Source organism: Polyodon spathula, chromosome 2 (assembly GCF_017654505.1).
Source record: "Polyodon spathula isolate WHYD16114869_AA chromosome 2, ASM1765450v1, whole genome shotgun sequence".
Lineage (NCBI taxonomy): Eukaryota > Metazoa > Chordata > Actinopteri > Acipenseriformes > Polyodontidae > Polyodon > Polyodon spathula.
The window spans coordinates 88,556,792-88,581,698 of NC_054535.1; the positions used below are offsets into that span (position 1 = coordinate 88,556,792).

The window sequence follows — 24,907 nt, forward strand, 5'->3', positions numbered from 1 at the left end:
TGTATTTCACGTATTTTGCAAAGCAGCTTGTCTAAGCGGTCTCAATAATCTTATGAAGCAGTTACATGGGATTCTTCAAAGAAGATTCTGCTGAAGTGCAAATATGCAAAGGCATGTGTGAAAACAGAAGGATTTTATTTCATTTTATTTTTGAAAGTATACCAACATCCAGTTAGTGTTTGAACCCCCCACCCCCACAACCAGTTCTGAACCATCAACTTGTGATTTAAACAATTCCAAGGCCAGTAGTTGTAATGACACCTGGATAATAGGCAGCAATTTAAGGGTGTCATGCTTCACAGATCAAGCCCTTCACAGCTGTAGCTGTGAGAGCCGTTGCATGGCCCAGGAGCCAAATTGAAACTGAAGGGGTAATTGATATCAGAGCCTATCACTGTAATGGGATTGTCACCTAGTGATCTGAAATATTCATTTCCTAATCATGGACAAATGATGGGACAAGTTGAAATGCCAGTTCTTAGACCGAGGGGCTGACACCTCGGTCGTAGACACTGTTCTTTTGTTAGGTGGATCTACCAACCTGGCATCTTTCAGTATCTGAATAAATGGGCAATGAGTTACAAAGAAAAGGTCAGAATAAGGGTTGCGTTTTTATTCTCTCTGTTATTACAGATTTACCGTTGACAATAAAAAGACGTAGATTTGAAATCCATGAAGGGATGTGGTTATATTAGAAAGGAAATTGGGTTATCTTTTAAGGTCAGATTATTTTAAATGTATTATACTGCTTGGATCAAACCCATTTTTATCTGTCAGTCTTTTTAATTCCGAAAATGTCACTCCTGACGATTTCACAAATCGCAACGTGTTAGAAAACAAAAATTGTCTTTTGATAGATTTTGTAAGGCATGAAAGATTTATAAAAACTTTACAAATGTACCTTTTTTTTCTCTAAGTTGATATAAACTTTGACTTTTATTGTGCAGTTTTCCTACACACTTAGCTGGGCTAATAGTGTCAAAAGTTAAGCACCACAATTTTAGTCTCTAAATAGCTAACTTAAGTATAATATACTCCCATGACAAAGTTTTATTTAAACTGTCTTTCTAGTTGCATTTGCTGTTATCATGTGAACAGTGACCCACGTTGTATTGAAATGTAGATTTAGTTTGCACAGTATTATACTTGAGGGAAGTATTGCAAATTGAGGTTATGTATGTGTACTGTTGTGAAAAAATTGCACCTACCATTTGAAAATCAGGGAATGTGCTGTTGTGATTCCCACAGTTAAGAAAACGCATTTCTTAATAGGTATTCAAGATTTGGTCATTTATCATTAGGGGTTTATCATTAGGCTAAATGTACAGCTCTGTATACAATAAACCAAGCCAATATATATATATATGCAATAAGGGTGTTCCCACTGTCTGAAGTCCTATATAAAAGCATCTAGTTTATTGAGCGGTGTAGAATGAAAGCTGTGAAATTGTGTCATGCAAGCTATGTCTGAGTTGGATTTATTTTCTTTTATTAGCATTTAACAGAAGTAAAACCAGACGGACTTATCAATGAAGCAGAAAGGTACCAGTAACAATATGTTCTTGTGCTGTTCTACAGCCAACATACTAAACAACAATTACATTTCATATATGTAGCCTGCTATAACAGTGCATATATGTTCATGTTTCACTTTATTATTTGTGTGTGTATATAATATTAATATATATTATATATATATATATATATATATATATATATATATATATATATATATATATATATATATATATATATATATATATATATATATATATATATATATATATATATATATATATATATACATAGTGCACAGTGCTATAGAAAGTCTACACCCCCTAGAATTTTTTACACATTTTGTTGTGTCAGTGCCTCAGAGTTTCATGCATTTAAATGATGATTTTTTTCCACTTATCTACATACCATACTCCACACTGTTAAGTGGAAAGAGTTTTTATTGAGAAAAAAATGATATATTAAAAATACAAAACTGAAAGATCATAATTGGATAAGTCTCCACCCCCCAGTTAATACTTGGTGGAAGCACCTTTGGCAGCAATTACAGCTGTGAGTTTGTTGGGATAGGTCTCTACCAACTTTGCACACCTAGATTTGGCAATATTTGACTATTCTTCTTTACAAAACTGTTCAAGCTCTGTCAAGTTCCTTGAGGAGCGTTGATAGACAGCCATCTTCAAGTCATGCCACACATTTTCGATTGGATTTAGGTCAGAGCTCTGACTGGGCCACTCAAGGACATTTACCTTTTTGTTCCTTAGCCACTCCAGTGTAGCTTTGGCTGTGTGCTTTGGGTCGTTGTCATGCTGAAAGGTGAACTTCTGTCCCAGTTTCAGCTTTCTTGCAGAGGGCAGCATATTTTCCTCAAGAACTTCTCTGTACTTTGCTCCGTTCATTTTCCCTTCTATTCTGACAAGTGTCCCAGTCCCTGCCAATGAGAAACATCCCCATAACATGATGCTGCCACCACCATGCTTCACAGTAGGGATGGTGATCTTTGGGTGATGCACTGTGTTGGTTTTGCAAAGTTGCCATTGGCCTCTTGTTTGCTCGGTCATCCAGTTTGCAGGGACGGCCTGATCTAGGCAAGGTCTTGGTGGTGCCATACACCTTCCACTTCTTAAAAATCATCTTGACCGTGCTCCAGGGAATATTCAAGGCCTTTGATATTTTTTTATTTATTTTTTTATACCCATCTTCTGATCTGTGCCTTTCAACAACTTTGTCCCAGAGTTCTTTTGAAAGCGCCTTGGTTCTTATGGTTGAGTTTTTGCTTTGAAGTGCACTACCCAGCAGAGGGAACCTATAGGAACTGCTGAATTTATCCTGAAATCATATGAATCACTACAATTTGACACAGGTGGAGGCCCCTTAAATTGGTGTGCGATTTTGAAGGCGATTGGTTACACCTAAGCTAATTTAGGTTTGGTATTACAAGGGGGAGGGGGGGAGGGGGTGTATCCAATCAGGCTATTTCAGTTTTTATTTTTAATTAATTTTCTACAAATTTCTAGAATATTTTTTTCACTTGGCAGTTGTGGGGTAGGATGTGTAGATAAAAAAAAAAAAAAGAAAATTTTAATGCATTTTAATTCACTGTGCTGTGTATATATAATATAGCATATTTTGCTAAACCGTGCAGATTTTTATATTGGAATACATGATTTGGTATACAGGCAGGTTGCACTGGCAGATCTTGCTATCATCAATAAAACAGACTTGGTGGAAGAGGAAGTGCTGAATCAGCTGAAGGAAGTTGTCCGGTAAGGTTTGTGATGTCATTTTTAGAACATTATACTGCACGCTGTTTTTATAAGATAACTTACTTCATGTCATTTTTCAGATCAATAAATGGGCTTGTCAGAATTGAAGAAACACAGAAGTCAAGGTATTTTTTTTTTCTATCTCCTACAATTAATTTGCCCAAAAATGGCACGATTTTCCCTTTTGTAGTCTGAAGTCTGAGTGAGATAAATGATGTAAAAACTGATGTCTTCCTTATACTTAAATGCAACCTTTACAGCATTTCCCTCAGAAGAATTAGTGCATTTAAGGAAGTGACTGGGTTCACCTGTGGTAACATTATTAAAGTAAGAATATGCGGTGATCAAGGAGTAGTATGGAATTTAATGCAAAGAATCATCTGGTAATAGTTGTAACGTTCCTGTTTAACTAAATTCATTTTTAACCCTTTCACTCTTAGAAATCACTGAATCAAACAGTGATAAAACTTAACATTGTTTACAATTGGGTACAAGTGCAAAACAAACAAACAAAATCCGTAACAAGAAGTCATTTTTGAGGGCTGCTTTGTAGAGCTGTCAAACATTTCACTTGCGGGTTGATTTGCAGCCCATCGAAAGTGATCATTATTGATTACGATCTGACAGCATCAAAAGCCACCAGAGCTCGATTCTGAAGTGTGTGGGTGGGAGCAGCAGGGGGGACAGAGAGACCTTTGAACTAAGATACATTGGAAAGACCCAACTTTTGCTTGAGTGCTTTTTTTGTTTGTTTTTTTCTGGAATTAAAAGCTTGCGGTAGTTTAGTGTTCCTTTTATGTTGTTGGTGGTTTTTTTTTTTTATAAACAACATACAAGTATACAGAAAATCACCTAAATAAACTCACCATTGCTCATTCTGTTAAGCAGTGTCAGCTTTTGACAAGAACAAGGACTCTGTGATGTATATTTATCCTATGTACAGTCCTGTCAATATGTAGCATTGTGCAATTCATATCGACCGACGCCCAGGGCAACAACATTTGTGAGGGACAACATGTTTTGCCATTATACTTTTCTCACTGGACAAATAGTTTTTTAATTTTTCCTATGTTCATTCTGTTGCTAGAAAGACACTCTGGTTATATTTCTAGAGAATGTTACCTTACCAAAAAAAAAAAAAAAAAAAAAAAAAGCCATAATGGTATGAAACCAGGATCACTCTGCTGCAGCAGTGTTCCAGTTAGCCATCATGGGACAAGATATTAGATGAGGACAAATAGCTGTAAAATGTTGTACACTGTTTAAAAAATATGTAAGTGTATAATAGAAATAAACATATTGTCTTTACAACATGCTAAAACACCTGGACATCAGGAGTTGAATTCAGCTTATATAGAAAATGTAAAAAAAAAAAAACAGGCAGAAGCTATTTTTATATTTGAATAACTCCAAGTATTGGTTATTATAGTTGTACTCTTATACATTTGTGAAGGTGAGATGGGGTCATGTGGAACCTTTTGTGTATCTTGAAGAATGTAGTGAGCCAGTCAAGGTACAGGGCTAGGCCCGCCGCTGTTAATCACAAACTGATTGATTGGGTTCACTGTTAAATAAAAACCCTATCCTACAAGCTATATTCTGCTTTTTCGTGTGTGTTTTCTGCGACAGGGAGGGGGCAAGTAGATTTTTCTATCATTTTGTAACTTGGACAAGAAGTTATTTTCAAAAATTGCACACCCCTGGATATTAGCCTGTTCTTCCCTCTCTTTTAAATTCTTTTAACAGCTCCTTCCACATCCCCAATGTAAAACACATATCATCCTAATGCAAGAAAGAATACAGGATTGGTCATGGTAGTGTCTGCAAACATCTTATAAATCAGTTGACCTTTTCTTATCTTTGAAATAATTTGTCATCTCTAATGTGTTAATAATATTTTTTCTCTCTTGATGTCAGTATATTAATGAATACCCCCCCACTGGGATACAGACGCGGCATCAGAAAGGCTTGCAGGCAGTAACTGCCATGTTAACTTTTATGGATTACACTCATGTTGTTTTCTGTGCTTTGTTCAGGTAGCAAAGGTTAAATCCATTTTGGTTGAAGGAAAAAAGAAAGATAAGGGCAGGACTGTTACACAACAGGTACTTTACAGAAGTGCAAATTGAGTGTGCAGCCCTTTGTGTGTTTAGTAAGTCTTGGTATTGCCTGGTTAGAGGAAGTGAGAATGCATGGTGACTGTGAACTACTGGTGCGACTAGTGTTTTGACCCTGCCTCAAAGGGACAGTTGGACTCTTCTGTAGCTTTGAATCGGATCCATTCCACCAGTGAAGGAGTAAATCCTGTTCCACAAGCTGTGGTTGTAGGTCACTGTGACCCACGTTTTCATGTTACTTATAGCTGGTTGGTCGATGTGTTATCTGTCTTCAACTTTGCTGAATGATGCACAGGTGTTTTTCTGAGATTTTAATCCTCATATTTTTTAGCATGGTGACCTACCTTTTCATGTGCACAGGGTCATTATTGTCTTTCAATTTATTGATTGTACTGAAAAAAATCATTATCCATAATCATTTTTTAAGATGAAAAGTGCTGAACAAATTGCTCTGTGCAAAATAACAGGATGATGATGGAGAAAAAAGAAAAATAAAGATGTGAGAGAAATTAAAAACCACTAGGGAGAAAGTTGCAATTAATTATTAAATTTATAAGCTTTGATTTTATAGAACTAAAATGTCATTCTCGTCCAACCCTATGTCAGCTTTAGAGAGAAAGTAGCTTCAAATGTGTTTTTGGTTGCTTTTTTGCAGTGCAGAGCCACTCACAAACATCGTACAATAGAAGTGGAAATGTGAGAAAACATACAAAGCTTTTTACACTTTATTATTTCTATAGTAACATGTATAAGATCTTTTGATCGTTGTTACAGCCCCATGAGCTTTAGCATTAGAGATTCAAAGTATTACATATTTTAGGTGTGATGTCATTGTTTAAACACTGGAGATTCTGTTGCTGCTTGGTTCTTTCATTAAATAAGAGATTTGCTGGGGTTCCCTGCCAGTCACTAGTTTTTATTAAGAGCTGCCTTTCATAATCTGTACGCCTGTTATTGAACCCACAAGTTTTTGGTGGACCGCTGAGAGCACACAATATAAGCACAGCTCATTACAAAGGAAAGTGATACTTATGTGCAGTGCACTGTACCATAAGAACTTTACACTGATGAAAAAGGGGTTTCACAAGACTCCTGCTCCAGTGTGCACAGTTTAATAAAAAAAAAATAATAATAATAATTTCAAGTTCTTTTGGAAAGACCATGCATTTACTATTTTACATGTAGTACACTTATTTCTGTAATCAGGTTGGAATTTGTGCAAGTAACAGATAATATGCGGCAGTGAGCATGTCCGTTTTGTCAGTACAAATCTTTACCAGAGTCAAATTAAAGAATGCAATTGTAATTTGTTACTGTGGTGGGTGATAATGAAAAATTGATGTACATTTGTGTGAAATCAGAATACTTAGGTCTGTAATTTTATTATTCTATTTTTCTTTTAAAATAAAAAAATGTGTCATTTCCACTAGTAGTGATTTCGAGGCTACCCTACTTTCTTGGGAGTGTTAAACACAGTGTTTAGCTTTTTAACTCTGCAAATGTATTTCCAGTGTGCAGATTATAGATTTGCCTTGGGATAATTGCAGCCCGGGGAGCAGGGTCAGAATGTCATCAGTCAGCAGAGGTCTTTCTTGATTCATCACAACTGTTTTCCTTCTGTTGCACACAATCCATTAGCCCCCTTTTGATGTACATTAAACAATAGAAATACATGTTGTATGCTGTAGTTCTGGTCCTATTATTGTTGACCAAGTCAAAGACTAAACCACATGTGCTGTACCATACAATAACTGAATGATAACGGAGAAGTGTTTCTATTACTGTTTTTAATGTGTTCCTCTGGTCATCACACTTTGTTCATTTTCTCCCCAGGGTTGACCTCTCCAGTGTATTAGATCTGCACGCATTTGATAGTAAAAATGGAGCCAGGTATGGTAATATATTGAAAACAGTGGTCTTATGGAAGCAACACATTTACAGTGAGCATTACAAATAGATTAACTTCTGCCACGCTGACTGTGGCTCATAATGCAAGTACAGAATAGGCAGGTAAGCTGAAAGGAATTCCAAAAGTTCTTCAAAAGCCAACCAGCTGCGAGGGATTAAGCTTATTGATTTTGGTAGCAAAGAGATGCCTTCTCTTTACAAACTTGTCTACATGGACATTTTCCGTTCCTTCTTTTAAACCTACTGTTACCAATTTACCCCCTTTGCAGCCCTTCTTTAAACCATCCAGACAGTTTGTTTGAAGTTGCCCCCTGTGACTGACTCTGTGCCACGATTGTAAATAGTGTAATCTGTTGGACATTGTTTGCCTGCGTGTCATCTCTCAGCATGCCAGAACACTGCAGCTAACTGGCACCAAAAACACTTGTGTGTGTTTTTTTTTTATTATTATTTAGCCTTACCCACTGGTGTCTGGATTAAGGAAGAGAAGTTAAACTTTCCTAAGAAGTTGCTAAGCCAAAACATCTGCGAGCTTGGGGTGGGGTGGGTTGGGTTTGGGGATGGAGGGACGGACTTGCATTTGCACCCGATTTAAGCACCCTGCATGTCAGATTAAACATAGGAGTTGTGAAACGCCTTCTCGTTTTGTCACTTGTTTTTCTTTTTTTGACCCTTTTTACAATTTAGGTTCCCTACTTCCATTTTTTATTTATAATTAATTCTCACAGGAAATTGTTCTTGTCATAGCATTTACACCATTCTTTAACTCACTGAATGGCACTTGTTAATGTTGCAAAATGAGAGCCACCAAGCAATTGTATTATAACTCGGCATAAGAACTCTGAAGTTGTTTTTCTCAGTTTTGTAAACACGACATGAATTTACATGTTAAATACTTTATTTGTTCATTTTCTGGATGTTCTGTTTTGTTTAGTGTACAGTATTAACTCACTGTTTTGTCATTTTGTGTAAATTTGTGCAACTGTAAGACCCTCATTAGAAATTAGACCTATTGTCTCAGTGGTCTTGTCTCAAGCAAATGAATATTCTGTGTTGGGAGCTTCATGCCTATTGTCAAAATGTCTTGGCATGAAAACAAGCTTCATGTAACAGTGTGCTTTGGAGCTCAAATGTGATCAGTGCTTGTTTTCTAGTTTGCAGGAAAAGCTGCATCATGTGAAAACAACACTACCGCATCTAGACAAGGTAACCAGTTCATGTACAGTACTGTTTCTTCACTGTAGTGCTGAGGCGAACGCAGTTTTTCAGTGTTTGAATATTATACCAAACCTTTACAAAACTGACAGTTTTAATTGTGAATATCCTTGAAAACTGGAGTATATTTCATACTACCATATAAAAAAAAAATCGCATTATCCCATTTAATGTGCCTGTGTATGCATTGGTTTCCATTGCATGGTATCATTTTAATACATTTCAAACAGTTTATTTGAAAATGAGAATATCTATCTGTGCCAGCATAACTACACGTTGTAATTATTTTGTTTCTATATGTATTTTATTTCCGGTTCTCCAGTAACATTATACTGTTGTGCTGAAGTTTTAAATGTTTTATTAGGGCCACAACCAAGTAATGTTAAAATATGCATTATAAGAATAGCTTGCCTGCAAACCTCCCCTAGCCCGATAACACTGGAATGATGCGTGTCAAGTCTTTGTTCGGTGATTATGCTCTTGTGATATGGTCAGTCAGTTGCATGATAATCATTTGCATGTGTGGATCTCAAGTTGGCTGCAGCCCGTGTAATAAAACCACCACAGAATTTGGCATTGCTGACTGTTTGTAGCAGAGCTCTGACACTAAGTAACAAGGGTGCTTCTTTAGGTCAGGATTAAGATATTAGTTTTTGAGGTTTAATTGCGGTAGTATTCACTGCAGTTGTCTCCCACAGTTTATAACTATCATAATTTAGCCACAGTTTTGTCAGTAATAATTAACCACACATTTTTTAAAAATGCATTCTATAGTAATAGTACCAGGATGTATTATATCTAGGCTTGCTACTTTGATAGGCTATTAATCGGTAAAGCTTGTTAAATGTTGAATTCCCAAAAAATGAGAGTTCAACTGAAATATATTTGTATAGGATAAATGTCGGTACAAAAAATAACAATTTAGAAATAATCTGTAGTTTGTTTAGTTTTTGTACTTGCTGTCTGTCCCGTCTCCGTTCCACTCTGAACAGCTAGGGGTCGCTGTCAATCATCTCGGTGATCTGTTAGTGTAGTTTCACTATCACTGTCATTTCACCCAGGTCTGACAGATCTCGTTGACCTGAAGCAGCGCCAGAATGCTCTCATTCGTTTAAATGACTGTCAGTCATCAGGCTCTGTACCGACTGTGCACTTTCATTTGCCAACTGAAGTGCCTGTCATTCAAACCGCCTACTTTTGAAATTAGCGGGTTAAGGTGTAGGTAAGCTTTTCCTAGGTATACGGTGACAGTTACTAGTTTGATTTGAAAACACTTAATGAGTATTGTGCACAATCCCCTGACGACGTCTTCGCGGCAGGACGAAGTGGGGCCCGTCTGCCTTACCTTCCAGCGACTCCAGCTGTGCTGAAGAATAAGTGCAACTTAGTTCTGTTCAGCTATCTAATGTTTTGTTCTGTGCATGTTATTTTTACCTGTGCATTACATTACTATACAGAATGTAACATTCTGTATTTTAATTATTTAATACAGCTAAATTAATTATAAAAAAATAAACATGTAACTGATGTATTGAATACTGTACTGTAATTAGTAAAATAAACTAATCAATAAAAAAGTACAGTAGTAATACATTATAGAAATAATAAAACTGATCATAATAAAAATAATATACAAGTCAATCATTACCATACAAACTGTCAGTTCAAGTACAGTACAGTAATCATTGCCTGTACAATATATTAAGAGTCTTTTAGGCCCTGGCCACATTAGTGTTTTTAAACCAAGTTATTAGCAAGTTAAAGGTCTTTATTTTGACTTTTAATTAAATTAAAGAACGTCTTATCAGCCCCAGATTTTTCCTTTGTGCAAATTCCCATCCAATTTATTTACTATGGCCTGGGCATTTTTCCCCCCATAAAAACTATTCCCCTTTTGATTACTTAGGCACTTTCTCGTAGCTCCTCCGTTCTGCTCCCATGTTCAATGAAAATAAACAACAATATTTACGAGGGGGATAAAAAGAAAGAAGAACGTGTATACATTACAGTGGTTTCTGGGATACAGTCATCCAGCTAAGTGTTTTTTTTTCAATAACAGCTAAGTTAAACTAACCCGGTTTCATTACAGCAATCTGGACTCTCTAACACTGATGGGCTAGGGTTCAGGTAAATCGGTTTTGAACTTGGTTATCGATTTTTTTTGCTCTGATGTGGACAGGGCCTTAGACGACTGCCTCAGTGACTGCTGCTTTTTAAACTTGAGCTCTCTGACAACATAATTCTGACTGCCTTTGGCCCTTTAAGATTTCTCCAATAATGTACAGTTTGTCCTGAAGTGAAATTGACAATCTTTTAGCGCTGGCCATGATAATACTGTATAAATTACAGTAACGGAGCAAGGTCAAGTTCAAACAGCAAGAAGTAGGCCTACGAGTACGCAATATGCGCATCACAGACCACTGCGTGCCATTGCAGTGCGTCCATAATAACAGGAAGTATGCACTATCAGAGTACATACTAAAAGGAGAATTTAAACAGGATTTAATACAATTTTATTCGATTCCATGATACTGGTTCTTTATATCAGTGTGTACGTTTTATTAATTTATTTATTTTCAATACCTGTGTACATCTTATGATTGGTTGTTATCAGGTTAAGGAAGAAACCTGATTTCCCCATGCAACCGACATTGGAATTTAATTTTCATATTCACAGCAGTTGTCTCAGTTTCACATCTGTACTACTCAAACCCAAACTATGGGAATAAACCCTCAAAACATGAACACATTTCTGAGTCGAAACCAGTTTATCACCACAGTAGTAGCCAGGTTTTGTCGTTCAACCCTTTAAAAAAACAAAAAAAAAAACTCTGTTTTAAATGTATTTTTATTATGCTTTATAACGATTGAACAAGATATGCAACTTTGACTCTTGAAAATATAACCTGTCACTGTTAGATTTATTTTATACTAATGTGATTCAATTGTGATGTGCCATCTCACTCCTAGGAGAGACCTGTTTTTGCAGGATTTTGCACCTGGGAGGGACTGAAACACAAGGAGGTCCAGTAACTTGCCCAAGGTCATTCACTGGGTCAGGTGGTTAAGGTAGAATCAAACATAAGATCTCCTGGGTCCTTTTCCTCAGATGCACTATGTTGACTTAAGGCCTCTGACAAGAGTGCATTTAAGCAACTAGCGGTATTTAAGTAAGAAATGCATTTGTCCACATTTTCAATGTGGTTTTCTGAGCAGAGGGTGTTGTGCTTTGGACAGTTAACTGTGCATTAATCCCTAAAGAATCATGTTAACTTTTATTTGGCTTGTATTCATTTACATGTATAGTATGACATCCTTAAAGTATACTCTTAAGTGATTTCAAGGGATCCAGAGGAAATTCTTAGTAAAATTAGTATCTGTATTGGCTGTTGCTACAGAAACTGAATATATAAATACTTACCAAAAACTGACCACACAAGGAAATAACTAAGTAATGAGCTAGCTTAACCAATCCACCATCCAAGCTTGCTGTCAGGCAGTTTATAATTACTGTCAGGTTAGCTTAATGAGTGACACATTTCAAGGTCTTAAACGTGCTGCATATTGTTTTAACTGAATTCCTCTCACACTTGTTGCCTGCTGTTTCTGCTGAAAGAAGTGTTGTTCCACAATTATTTTCATTACTTTGTTCTCTGCTGAGCGGTGGGTGCCCCAGTAAGATACTTGCTTCTGTGTTAGCTTTAATGCACTCATGGGAGGGGGTTAAATGTTTGTATTGTCATCTGTTTTCTTCAGCCACTTTTAGCAATAGAAGAACCCCCTGCCGAGACAGAGCCAGCTGCTCTTTTCATGCAAATGGCTCTCCTAGTTTCTGTTGTTATACTAAATAAAAAGGAAATGTTTAACTTTAACAGTTACGCACAATACCTCATACCTGCAAAATGCCTTTCCTAGCTGAGTGCAAAGTTACAGGGAAAGAAAGGCAAGTAGCATGGACTTGGAATGTAATGTTTTTGCATATACTCAGCACAAGCTGCACACATGAAAGTTGTGCAGAGATAATTAGGAAGCTGTAAGTTCTCCAAGTCAATGGGGCGACACCAATTCAAAGTGAAACGTGAGAAGCTTTAGTCACTGAGTTTTAGTACCCCCAATTCCCTAGCCCTTTTACAAGGCCTGTTATAAAGCTAAAGCTGTTGTTAACAATATCGTGCTTTTATGTTGTGTATAAATAACAGTTTTTTGTTAACAGTACAAAGGTTTCCATTTCAAGTATTCAAGCGCAAATAGTTAAAAAGCAACTGGATACAGTGGATTCATAAAAAAATGTTTGTTAAACAGTGTAAATGTATAAATTAATTTAACAAAATTCAGTCTCAGATGTATGCGGTTGCACAAAAATAGACCATATAGTTAGTTCCCTCCACTGTTTCATACAATAACTTTTTTTTATGCTTGTTTTGTTTTTTTTTTGGGAGGGGGTGGGGGGGTTGTGAAGTTCAAATAGACAGTTGGAATAACAGTGTCAAATTAGTGTTTTATGCTAATTTTGAAAAGGAGATATGCAAAATAAAACTCCATGTTTATTATTAACATTTGGGTTGGTGATGAGATTAGATACAAGTTGCTGGATTTTTTTGTAAATTAATACATTCCCAACAGAAAAACTCTTGAGTTAAGAAAAAATAAATAATGTGGATTTCCCATCACACGAGACATACTCCTTGCATATTATATTTAAACAGATATTGAAGTCTGTTCCATAATTATTTGCATGAAATGAAATTTACTTATCATATATATATATATATATATATATATATATATATATATATATATATATATATATATATATATATATATATATTTTTTTTTTTTTGTTTACTTTGTGCACTGATGCTACCAAGTTGTGTAGCTGCAGTGTGTCGAGCGATGCTGGCCAGAAAGATAAGGAGCGAACGAGAGCCTGCTCACCTCCACACCAGATTATGGTTTCTCGTTAGCCTTGATGGCTTTCACACTCAGGGAATTTCCTAACCACCTTTATTTTTTAACTGTAGGTGAAAACATAAAGGTGACTGACAAGCTGTACCACTATATAGCAGTGGTAATTGTTGATATAATGCATTTTCACGTACAGACAAATATTACAGTTTTTTACAATATTTACATATTTAGGTATTTCTTGCAATTTTTTTGTATTTATTTTTGTTGTATTATAAACCCAAGTAAATCCCACACACCTTCACAAACAGCCTTGGTATTCTGCCAAATATTTTGCATATACAGAATCCTAGAAGCACATTAACAGGTATGTTCCTGACATATTGTACTTGTTCAGAGCAATAAAGAAAAGCATGTCTCATGCCACCTCAATGTCATTAGATTATGTGGGTATACGGTATATAAAATGATTGTTGAAGACACTGGACGAAACTTGGTCCTTATGTTGTACTTTAATCTTTTTGCGTATCTTGAAATCCACCCATGCAATATGGTACAACTTGAAAAGGAAATTCTTTAGTATGTATGTTCACAATCTGGGGTTGTCTGGAGGCATCTGCTCATTTGCCTGTACATCACACTTAAAATTTTGCATATGGTAGATATAGGTCAGTGCGATTACTTTCTCACGTTACTGATGGTTTTGAAGTCACAGCTTGCTTGTTTAATGTAAAATGTTATATTTGCAGCATATTTTTTGTGGCCACTGACAGACTTAATTTGCTGTTTTTCAGAGTATCATTACTGTTACATTTGAAGTACCAGGGAGCATTTCAGAAGAACGTTTAAATGTGTTTATTCAGGTGTGTCATTTATTCTTCCTTGTAAATCACTCTTATTCAATTGCAGCACTAAACTAAAAGAACATGTATTTTCTTTCTTTACAGAACCTTCTGTGGGAAAAGAATGTTAAAGACAAAACAGGCAGCGCAATGAATGTGATACGACTTAAGGTAATTCTAATGAGAATATAGGAACCCATGGACCACTTGTGATGAGTGAGTACATACCAGATGGTTCTTCAAATTGGAGAACTATTTTCCACATACCAAATAATGTAACAACCTATGTCAAATATACCAAAATATGGCTTGTTCATTCATCAGTGTTTTTTATGCATTTATTTTGTGAGCACAAGTTTTAAGAATAGTATTTAAGGAACTTGTTTAATTTGTAATGTAAATTCATAAATGTTTTTGAATTGTAGAGGTCTTTAAGCAGATACATAGATATGGGTCCAACTGCAACACAGCATTATTAGTTACTTAAACTCTGTACTGTAGTTTCACTGTAGAAGTGCTGTTGGTCTTAGTGAGCAATGCAACTGTTTCTTTATTCTTTCTACTTTAGACTTCCTCACGTTTTTAAACTTGTGAAGATCAAATAGTTAAATCGTCTGAGGCAGTTAAATCTTGAAACTGAAGTGAAAGAAAATAATGTTTTTTTTTTTTTTTACATTTTATAGGTCATTTTAAAAATAATCTGAACTTCTGTAATCCTTCTCTTTCTTTAACAGGGGCTAGTATCAGTAAAGGATAAACCACAGCAGATAATCATCCAGGGCGTTCATGAGCTGTATGATCTTGAGGAGACTCGAGTGGCATGGGATGCTGGAGAACAAAGAACAAACAGACTGGTATTTATAGGTAAATGTCTTTAAAAATATTCAGATTATTACTGATGTATTACAAAGTTTTCTATGTAGCATCAAGATGATGATGCATCTAATGTATTGCACTGAAATTGGGAAACAGGAAAGGTAATTTTAACTGTAATGCAAAAGCTGAAACAGCTTGTTGCAGCTCTCCTGTTGTAGTTGTAGTACTCCAAATGATTATACTCAATCACAGCATACTCTAGATAAGCAAGTTGTGTTTCTGCTTGAAATACCATACCTTAAAACCTAGACAATTTTCTAGTTTAAAAAAAAAAAAAAAAATCCAATTTGAACTGTCACTGGCTGTGTCCAGGGGGAATTCTCAGTCCTTCCTTCAGTTCCGCTGGCAGGTTGCTATCTAGGATTAGAACAGTAGTTCCACTCAAGACGGATGGCTTTTTCAGATACATTCTAAAGTTATTTATGCCAGTCCTCCTCTTCACAACTCTGGTTCTTCCAGGTTGCTTACGGGTACTTGCCACTTCTTAGCGTGTATATTCACAGTCAAATTGTCATCCCAAATGATGCGTCGATTGTTTAGCAGGTGGCAGGCGTCGAAGAGGTACATCTTGAGTTCACAGAAGGGCTTTGGGTGGTTATTTCAATATAAAACACTGAAACTGTTTAATATGTTATATAATAGGGCTGTTTTAAAGTCTGAGTGTCAGTTATTTTTTTTTATTTTTTTTTCAGGCAAACATCTGGATAAAGATGTCCTAGAGCAACTGTTTATTGCAACGGTGCTAAACCAAGAAGATAGTGGTTAAAGACAACATTCCCTGTTGATTCTCATTTAAGATTTTATTTAGAATTCCAATAAAAAAAAAAAAAAACATACATATGTGTTTTCTTCTATAAATATTGCCTTTATGTAATACATTAAACAAATTCATTTGAAATTATGCGAGAGTTGAATCAGTAAAGAAAAAGTCATAGTGTGTCTCTTAGCTGTTCATTATAGGTTGTCAAATGAACTACAGTTTACAGGAATAAATAATACGTCATCCTTGTAAGCCATTGTTAACATCCATACAGAGCCTCATGAGTCGCTAACTCTTAACAAAGGTCTGCTAGTGTGAACAAAAACCCCACCCCATCGCAGTTCCATATAAAATGCCTGGGGCTGTATAACCACCTCACTATGTCCATTACTACCAGTTAAGTACCTTGCTTGTTTTTTTTTTCATTTATAACTGATGTTTCTTTTTATACTTTAGTTAGTACAAGTTTTGTAAAATTAAAATGCTAACAAACATAAAACAGCGAATACAGAAAAAAACTTTACAGAACCTGATGCCTTTTTTTTTTTTTTAATATAAAGGCAGTGAAGAAATTTAAAACCGCACATTCACAGACCCAGTGTTTGCTAAACTGTCATCTTAAATACAAACTGATGGTAATCTTAATGTTTTGTCTATCTTATATTTTGTTTGTTTTTATTATTCAAGGGTATTGCATAAAACACATTGAGAATGGCTGCAGTATGTTTATGTATTGCAAAAAGCATACCATTATACCAATATGGTTTTTGCTTTTCATATACACTTGTGAAAAACTTTTGTTTTTAGCATTTCTGAAATAAATGAATTTCTGAGATAGGTGTTGGCTGGAACGAATTAACAAAAATGTGTTTTTTAAAATGTGTGTGTGGGGGGGGGGATTTTAAAAAATGATTAAAATCCATGTATTAGCTTGGAAATGCAGGACTGGACCGGTAGTGATGCATGTACTATTCTGATACTATTAAGACCCAAACAGTATGACATTAGTATGCCTGGCTAAATCCTTTGCAAACAAAGCTGCCCTGTAAAACCAGTGATGAGAAATACCTTGGTTTAATCTGAATTTATCAGAACTTTTTTTTTTTTTTTTCAGTGTCCTTATTGCATAACAGCATCTGATGTCTGGCTGATGTTTTAATATGCTTTTAATGGGATGGGGGTGCATGTAAAATAAAGATTGAGATTATGCAAAATAGACAAGACCACCTAAATGCATTTATATTAAAAAAACAAAAAAAAACTATCATTTTCCTGTTGCCTTGGTTCATGTTGATTGGTCCTAAAAGTAGTGGTTGAGGATGTTGTCTTCTTTAGTGTAAATAATGGCACATGTGTGTGTGTGTACAGCTATGGACAAAGGTTTTGCATAATCCTATAACATAAACTCATTTTGCTTCATGAACTCGAATGAAACCTGCTAAATAATGTTACGTTAACATATTGAATTACACACTGCTTTGTAGTTTTCCATATACTTAACCAAAAACTGAAAAATGTGACATTTTAACATCTTTTATGGCTTCTGGTAGACTCTTGTGATATCATTTTGTAAGTTTGTGTGTGTGTGTTTTTTTTTTTTTTTTAATATTGCATGATGTTAAATAAAATATCTAAATGATGTTCATCTAGTTTCTCAAAATTAGGAGATGCAAAACACCTGGCCATAGCTGTATGTCTTAAGAAATGTTCCAACAGCATTTACCAGATGAACAGCACTGGAAAGGTTTAAAAGCGGTGGTAACTTTATTTTTTTTTAAATTTAGGAATTCTTAAGAAAAGTTCCTGATTGTAAACTAAGGATAGTATAGTCTTAACCCATTTTTAACTGAGTCAACATAGAAATAAAGATTAATGCTATTTAAAAGTAATGTTAAAATATAATCCGGCATATTCGCGCTAACTTCTTTGTAATGCAAACACAGTGTTCTACATTTGGGTGCTGTTTAAGAAGCACGACTCTCAAAGAAAAAGCCGATCACGACACTGCGTCCATATCAATAGGCAATTCACATGAAATGACTGTCGAAAGTAACTGCAGCTTTAATTTCCTGAAGTGGTGTTGTTTTAGTTGCCCATCCTGTATGTTAAGTAACACCAGTCAGTGAGTGTCAGATTTCACGAATTGAGGTATATTTTCTCACAATAGAATTGGTTTTTAAATCGCGGCAGATTAACACGTATCTGTTTATGTTGCGGTAAGTAGATGGATTCTCTTCTGGTGGTCGGTCATTCATACTCTGAATGGCCAGGAAGTGTATGCGCTGGGAACGCATCGGGGTAATTGGAATTGGATGGGAGAGTTGTATGCAATTGAATACATTATATTATAGAGCTCAAACTTACACTTGAAGGAGAAATAAGATTGGATGCATTATGGAAACGTTGCAGTGCCACTAAACGTAAATAAAGAAAAAAAAAAGTGACCGATTTGTTTATACAGATATTTTAGACACCTTCTTATATTATTTAAATGAAACGTCAAAAATGTTTATTTTGTGTTTTTCCCCTATCACTGTCTTTTTTTTTTTTATTTATAAGAAGTAATTACATTATTTTAATACAAAATTAAATGTAAAACATACTTCTCACAAGCTATTTTAAGTGTAATGCATTTCACGCCATTAAACGTCAGTCAAATTTTAATTAAAAAAATATATATATTATATACAGTTTTGTAAAATGTCTACCTTTTTACGGCAAATAAACAATAAATACCCTACTTGATTAAAGGCACTTATAAAAATAGAAGCCTTCATGTTTACAAACTGAATGCTCGATTTTTTTATATTTTTTTTTATTTTTTAATGTTGTTGTCTTCAGAGAGGATTCAAGCTCTTAAAGAATTGTAGCGAACAACTGGTAGGGATTAAACAAGCTATTTGGGTTATATGAGCAGGATAGGGAAGTGGGGTAGGCCTATGCCTTTCATTCTTTTTTCTTTTTTTTTGTTTTTACATTACAGTTTGCAATTGAGATTAACATGATGTAGCACTGTTTAAATAAATAGGCAAGTCTCAGGTTGCTTTGAGGATTTGTATATCTATTCATGCGGTTTAATAAAAAATGCCCATAAGGTGTTTTTTAAGTCTGTTGCTGCTGTGTCATTTCCTATTTCATTCAGATGCCGATTGCTTTGGTTAATGGGCTATCTAGCACCTTTTTCTAATGCAAGCGGGGAGTTCCAAGGCCATTTTCATGGCCAAACCACCTGGGAGCTACCTAAACATAGAAGGCTAAACGGAACAGTTGGGGGTCTAGGGAAAGAAACAGCAACACAGAGTTTTAATCGTAGGCGTGGTGTTAATATTCACAACGGAGTCCCGTTGTTAAACTCCCACAGAGCAAGTACTGTATGTTGTATTTCTCTAATCAGAAACGTGTATGTAACGTTAACCTAAGCTCGTTCTCTCACACACAATGTATTGCAATGATAGTGTGATACATTTTACGTCTAAATTACTTTTCCCACATTCTTACTGCTTTATTACATTTTAATGAAGATCCTGTTGTGAATTGAAAATATTCTGTTAATGTTGTTTAAAAATAGGTTTAGAACTGATAGAATTCAATTGTAATAGGCTGCCAGGCTACATTCAGACTCGCGCACTACTTTAGTTATGTAACATGTAGGCTATGCTTCCAGAACAAACGTTAATGAAACGGTCATTTTAAAAAGTACGTTGGATTTGAGTAATATTGCTCTCCTTTCTAAGTTAAATATGTAATTAGAAATGTAACATTTACCACCTAATTGGTATTATATCGAAAATGACCTTCCATTTTAACATAAATGGAAAACACGGAGCACCATCATTAGTATGTGTATTTAGCACCTCCTAGTCTGTGACCGGATGAGCTGGTGTTTCCTTCACGCTGCCCATTGTCTCTCCTCATTACCTTTTCGTTTCTGAGTTTACAGTCTGATAGGCCCTGGACACTTTTGCAGAGGCAGGGACTGAAGACCCACCCCTTATAAAAAACCTGTGCCACGCAAAGACCTGACATTCTCTGTTTTGGAACTGATAGAAAAGCTATAAAAAGACAATTATAGAGGCAATACAAGAGGACGGAGTTTTGGTCCGCTATTTGCGATTTGCTATCATTGGTTTTATCCAAGAAAGCTGTAAATCTCCACCACCATGACCCTGTCAGAAGATTGTTCAGTTCCTCAAGCATTCATGCCTCTTGTCGAGGATGAAATTGACATTATCGTGGAAGATGACTTGCACAATTGCCTACTTCGGGACGCATACTTGCTCCAACAGAGTTGCGCTGAGGAGAATGCTTCAGCGGAGTCTAGCGGCGAGTTAGAAGGTTGTGAGATCGATTCCTCTGGAGAAAGCGAGAGCAGTTTCAGCGCTGAAATCCACTCAGGTAGCAGAGTCAAAAACAACTTGGTGAAGCCTCCCTACTCGTACATCGCTTTGATAACCATGGCTATCCTGCAAAGCCAACAGAAGAAGTTGACACTGAGTGGAATATGTGACTTTATCAGCAACAAATTCCCTTACTACAAGGAAAAGTTCCCCGCTTGGCAAAACTCAATCAGGCACAACTTATCACTCAATGACTGCTTCATAAAGATTCCAAGGGAACCTGGCAACCCAGGTAAAGGCAACTACTGGTCCCTGGACCCCGCATCAGAAGACATGTTTGACAACGGTAGCTTTCTCAGGAGAAGAAAACGATTTAAGAGGCACCAGCCAGAGTTTGTCAAAGACGGACTTATGTTTTATCCTAATTTTAGTTGTTACCGACCATATGGACGACCATATGCTATACAGAACACCCAAGCATCAGTTCAACAAACTTCAATGAGATATATGCCAGTTGAAGAAAGAGTCATGCTGTCGCATCCTCAGTTGCCGTACCGGGATTTAAACTGCAGAAGGGCGCCCAGCACCAGTGCACCCCACGTGCAGCTGAGTGCGCCCGCGTCGGAACTTAAACCGACCAATACCACCCAAACCAAATGCTCCTTCAGCATCGACAGTATAATAGGCAAGACGTCTTCCTCTTTCGTGCAAACTACTCATTTACAGGCGTCCTTGGATTATTCGCATCTCCTGCAAAGATCTGCGGGTTGCTTCCTTCCAACAATATTGTCTCCTGCGCCAAGAGCTGTGTTTAACCCCACTGCTACTGTGATAGGCGCAATCCCGCCCAGGGACCAGTTACAACTCTCGTACCCGCATTGCTAAACTGGTAAAAATAAATAAATAAATAAATAAATAAATAACGCAGGGATTAGCCGAAGCAAACTTTTTGAACATACAATGTACACAGTTGATTCAAATGAAGATATGGACAAAGTAATACTCTTAAAACTTTAAAATGCTTATCACAGCTATCTATTAACATATCTATGTTCTTTACAGAGTGTCGAACAAAAGGATGAGAGTTAAAAAAGGGACCTCACAAACGCGCATTTGTCTAAAAACAACAGTTTCAAACAACTGTGCTTGTTTTTATGAATATCATTTTTAATGTAAATAAATAGTCTATTAAAATATTTATTAATTGTCAAGCTTACGTGTATTGTGTATTATATGAAGTGAAAAACGTATTTCGTGTTTCATGTACAAACAGGTTTTGTTTGCTGGTATATTGTGACTAAGTAGAATGCAATGCCAAATAAAATTTATTTGGAAACAGATCTGTCTTTTCATTATTTTGTATGTTTACAATTGGTCATTTATATCTATCTATCTATCTATCTCTATCTATCTATCTATCTATCTATCTAACTATCTGAAATCACGACATACAATTTGAATTGTTATTTTAAGAAACTAATGGTTAATTTTAATTTGACTACCAAATTCCTTATCTCATAAAGGTTTCTTTAAAAGTCAATATTCTTTATTAAAACAAACAAAACAAAGTTCTAGTAAATTCAATACAGAAAATTACATTTAAAAAAAACACAGCCTTGCTCTAGTACCAAACATACCAGTTAGACCTATCCTGTTGGTTCCCCACCCAACTGTATTGTTTAAACACTGCTTGCTAATCTTAGAATGAGTTTGTATACACAATTAATTTTATTTTGTTACATCTATGAATCCTATATGTTCTTTTTTGGTTAAGCCATATCAATTTATTTTAGTGTATCCTAAATATAACTTCGACGTCAATACTGTACCTACTTTTCTAAACTGGGTTTATTGAGTTTCAACAATTAAACGCACTTAAAAACTGCCTTGGCCATATAAGGATATAAATATAATACGTTTTGGGTTTGTTTGTTTTTTTAAATCTTAAAATTTGAACATGTAGCAGCATGAGCAAATAAATCAATACATTCATTTAAATGCATATACGAATACGTTTCATATTGCATTTGCATCAGCTTAATTTGGAGTAAAATGTTTTACATTCAAATATGCCTTTGATATTAGTGTTAGATGCAATAGAGACAAATGATTATTCCATATGAATTCAACAAAAATTGAATTGGAAAACTCAAGTCTGTTCAAATACATTTTATCGCTGACACATATTAGAAATGTAACGCATTATCAATGGATGTTAATATGGTTGTTAATTGTTCATTGCTTACTTCTTAAGAACATAAAACATCGAAATATTTATACCTTTTAAAAATATTTAGTTAATTTAAAACAATATTATTAATCTATATCTTCATGCATTTTTATCCTTGTATCATAGATCTACATTAAATGTATAATTAGGCAATATTATAATTAATAATAGAAACTGTCTTTAAAAAATGATTATTTAACGCGATTAAATGTGCTGTTATATCTAATGATCAGTTTAAGAATAAACGCATACGTTTAAGAACACATTTTAATAGTCATATACACTGTAATGTTTCATTTTATAACACTTGTGTTTTTTGTGTGTTTAAAAAGAATAGCCCTAAACTATAAAATAAACAACGTGTTTATAAGATGTTCCAAAAAAATGCATGGTTAATCCTTAAAGAAATTATTTGAGTGGTTTAATAAATATAAGATAATTATAACATGACTCCTTGGCGTATTTTATGTGTGTTTCGTTTCTCTGAGGCAGACAATACGTGTAAATCTTCCACATTAAGGAATGGTATTGTTTATGCGGTTTAGTTTAAACACCAAGGACTCAAAATCCTAAGACAGCGCAAAGGTACATTTAGAGAGGAATAAAAAGCAGTTACATTTCAATATCAACCACGTGTAGGGATACACGTTTTTTTTAAAAATCGTGTTTAGAAAATATTTAAGAATACCGGTCTAATTGACATGCTTTACATTGGTAGGCTACATAAGTTTGAAAAAAACAAACAAACAAAACAAACAAACAAACAAACAAACAAACAAAAACTGATGAAACTGACTTAATTTGTGTTATTACAGTGCTAAAAGGGTTGGTATCTATATTAGAATACAATGTATAAGTCAATAAACGTACTTGCAGGAAGAAGGAACATTTAAAGCTTTGTTTTGAGGGACTCGTTTTTAAATGATTATAAAGCATGTCAGTAAATAGGACTATATACATACATATATATATATATATATATATATATATATATATATATATATATATATATATATATATATATATATATATATATAAATTTGCTACTTTATAACAAACAGTTACTCGTTGCTCTGCAGTGTAAGAAAAGTTTTATTATCTTAGAGTTTTTTTTTTTATCGATTATTGAGTCAATATAATTTAAACCTTATTTGGTTATGAAATATGACCCAATTCAAGTTTATAATATACATTGATGTATTATGAATTCATATTCTCTGATTAATCAATTAAAAACACTCAAACCTCTTATTATTGGTAATTGATTTACTGATTTACATTCACGGTAATAAGTTTATTAACACAAGTAATATCACAGTATAATACACACTTCTAAAACAACTTCCGTGCTAACATCCCAAAGCACTACAATTATCTACAGTCTAGGCCAGTTCAAAATCAAATGTGCTTCTAACTGTAAGATTGAACTGGCAATGCTAATAGGAATCATGTTCCACAATCCAATATTTTGACATATTATACGACCCAAGTCTGCGGTAAAAGAAGACAATTAATGGAGATAGATTTAGAACGGAGGGTATAGGAAACAATTCAGTGTATAGTTGGTTACCACGTATTGTTGTTGATGAACGACCGAATGGCTTCCTCTCATTCATAAATATTGTTATGTACTTATCTTCTTATTTTGTGCAAGTGTGTATGAACATAATTTTTATTCCCAGATTTAACCAAGAACATGACTTTCCCCCCAATTTATAAATGCTGTGAAAAATGCATACTTTCAGATATAATTTATAAATCTGAAAATATTTAACAATTTTCTAACTTTTAAATAAATATTTAAGTTAAATCCTAATTCTGGCCTTTGCAAAATAATGATTTCAATTTTAAATACATATTTAACTGAAATATAAGTTAAATCCTAATTCTGGGTTTTGCAAATTATTTCAATTGTAAATAAATATTTAACTGAAATATTATTGCTCACATTAATCATGTTGCTTCAGAAATGAGAGAGCAGTTGTGCAGGCAAATGACACAGATGCAATCCTCCTCTGCATTTATCTTTCATCAAGAATACCTGGCCTACAGGAATTATGAGCTCAGAAGAAAGAAAGGTATAGTCCAACCCATCTGATTTCCAAGTTCTAAATTTAAGATTTCGGAATCCGCTCTAACAGTCCTACTGCTTAGTGCTTACATTTTTGCTGGCTGTGACACTGTCAGTTATCCTTTCAGGAAAGGGAAAGAACAAGTTGCAAAACTTGTGTTGCCTTCCTGCAATGATTTCACTGCCCTTGCAAGCTTTGGTGAGATACCATATCATGCAGATAAAAACGTGTTTGGCAATGTTATATCAGAGGCAAAGGAACTATCTGTAAGGCTCTACGACAGAAAGAAAATTGACACTCTAGACCAGGGGTCTCCAACCCTGGTCCTGGAGAGCTACTGTGGCTTCTGGTTTTCATTTCAACC

At 35.0% G+C, this 24,907-nt stretch overlaps 2 protein-coding genes across 5 annotated transcripts in view; both read left to right on the forward strand.

Moving 5' to 3' along the window:
• The window catches only part of LOC121303119 (COBW domain-containing protein 1-like), a 30,815-nt gene extending 14,266 nt beyond the window's left edge, over positions 1–16,549 (forward strand). For 3 of the 4 annotated variants that reach the window (XM_041233587.1, XM_041233615.1, XM_041233597.1), the window contains 9 exons: positions 1,496–1,542; positions 3,195–3,281; positions 3,362–3,406; positions 7,232–7,288; positions 8,461–8,512; positions 14,221–14,289; positions 14,374–14,439; positions 15,003–15,132; positions 15,837–16,549. In XM_041233587.1, the coding sequence (XP_041089521.1) occupies positions 1,496–1,542; positions 3,195–3,281; positions 3,362–3,406; positions 7,232–7,288; positions 8,461–8,512; positions 14,221–14,289; positions 14,374–14,439; positions 15,003–15,132; positions 15,837–15,910 (627 nt within the window). In that variant the 3' untranslated portion in view covers positions 15,911–16,549. The remainder of the gene's footprint in view (positions 1–1,495; positions 1,543–3,194; positions 3,282–3,361; positions 3,407–7,231; positions 7,289–8,460; positions 8,513–14,220; positions 14,290–14,373; positions 14,440–15,002; positions 15,133–15,836) is intronic. The other variant, XM_041233606.1, reaches the window with a different exon arrangement.
• Positions 16,550–18,637: 2,088 nt separating this feature from the next.
• On the forward strand, positions 18,638–21,126 carry LOC121327094 (forkhead box protein D5-A-like). The gene has a single exon (XM_041270889.1). The coding sequence runs from the start codon at positions 20,065–20,067 to the stop codon at positions 21,124–21,126; it is 1,062 nt and encodes a 353-aa protein (XP_041126823.1). The 5' UTR covers positions 18,638–20,064.
• The last annotated feature ends 3,781 nt before the right edge of the window (positions 21,127–24,907 follow it).

What these genes read in the sequence shown, in the direction of transcription:
- LOC121327094 (XM_041270889.1), top strand. Translation starts at nt 20,065, where the DNA reads ATGACCCTGTCAGAAGATTGTTCAGTTCCTCAAGCATTCATGCCTCTT.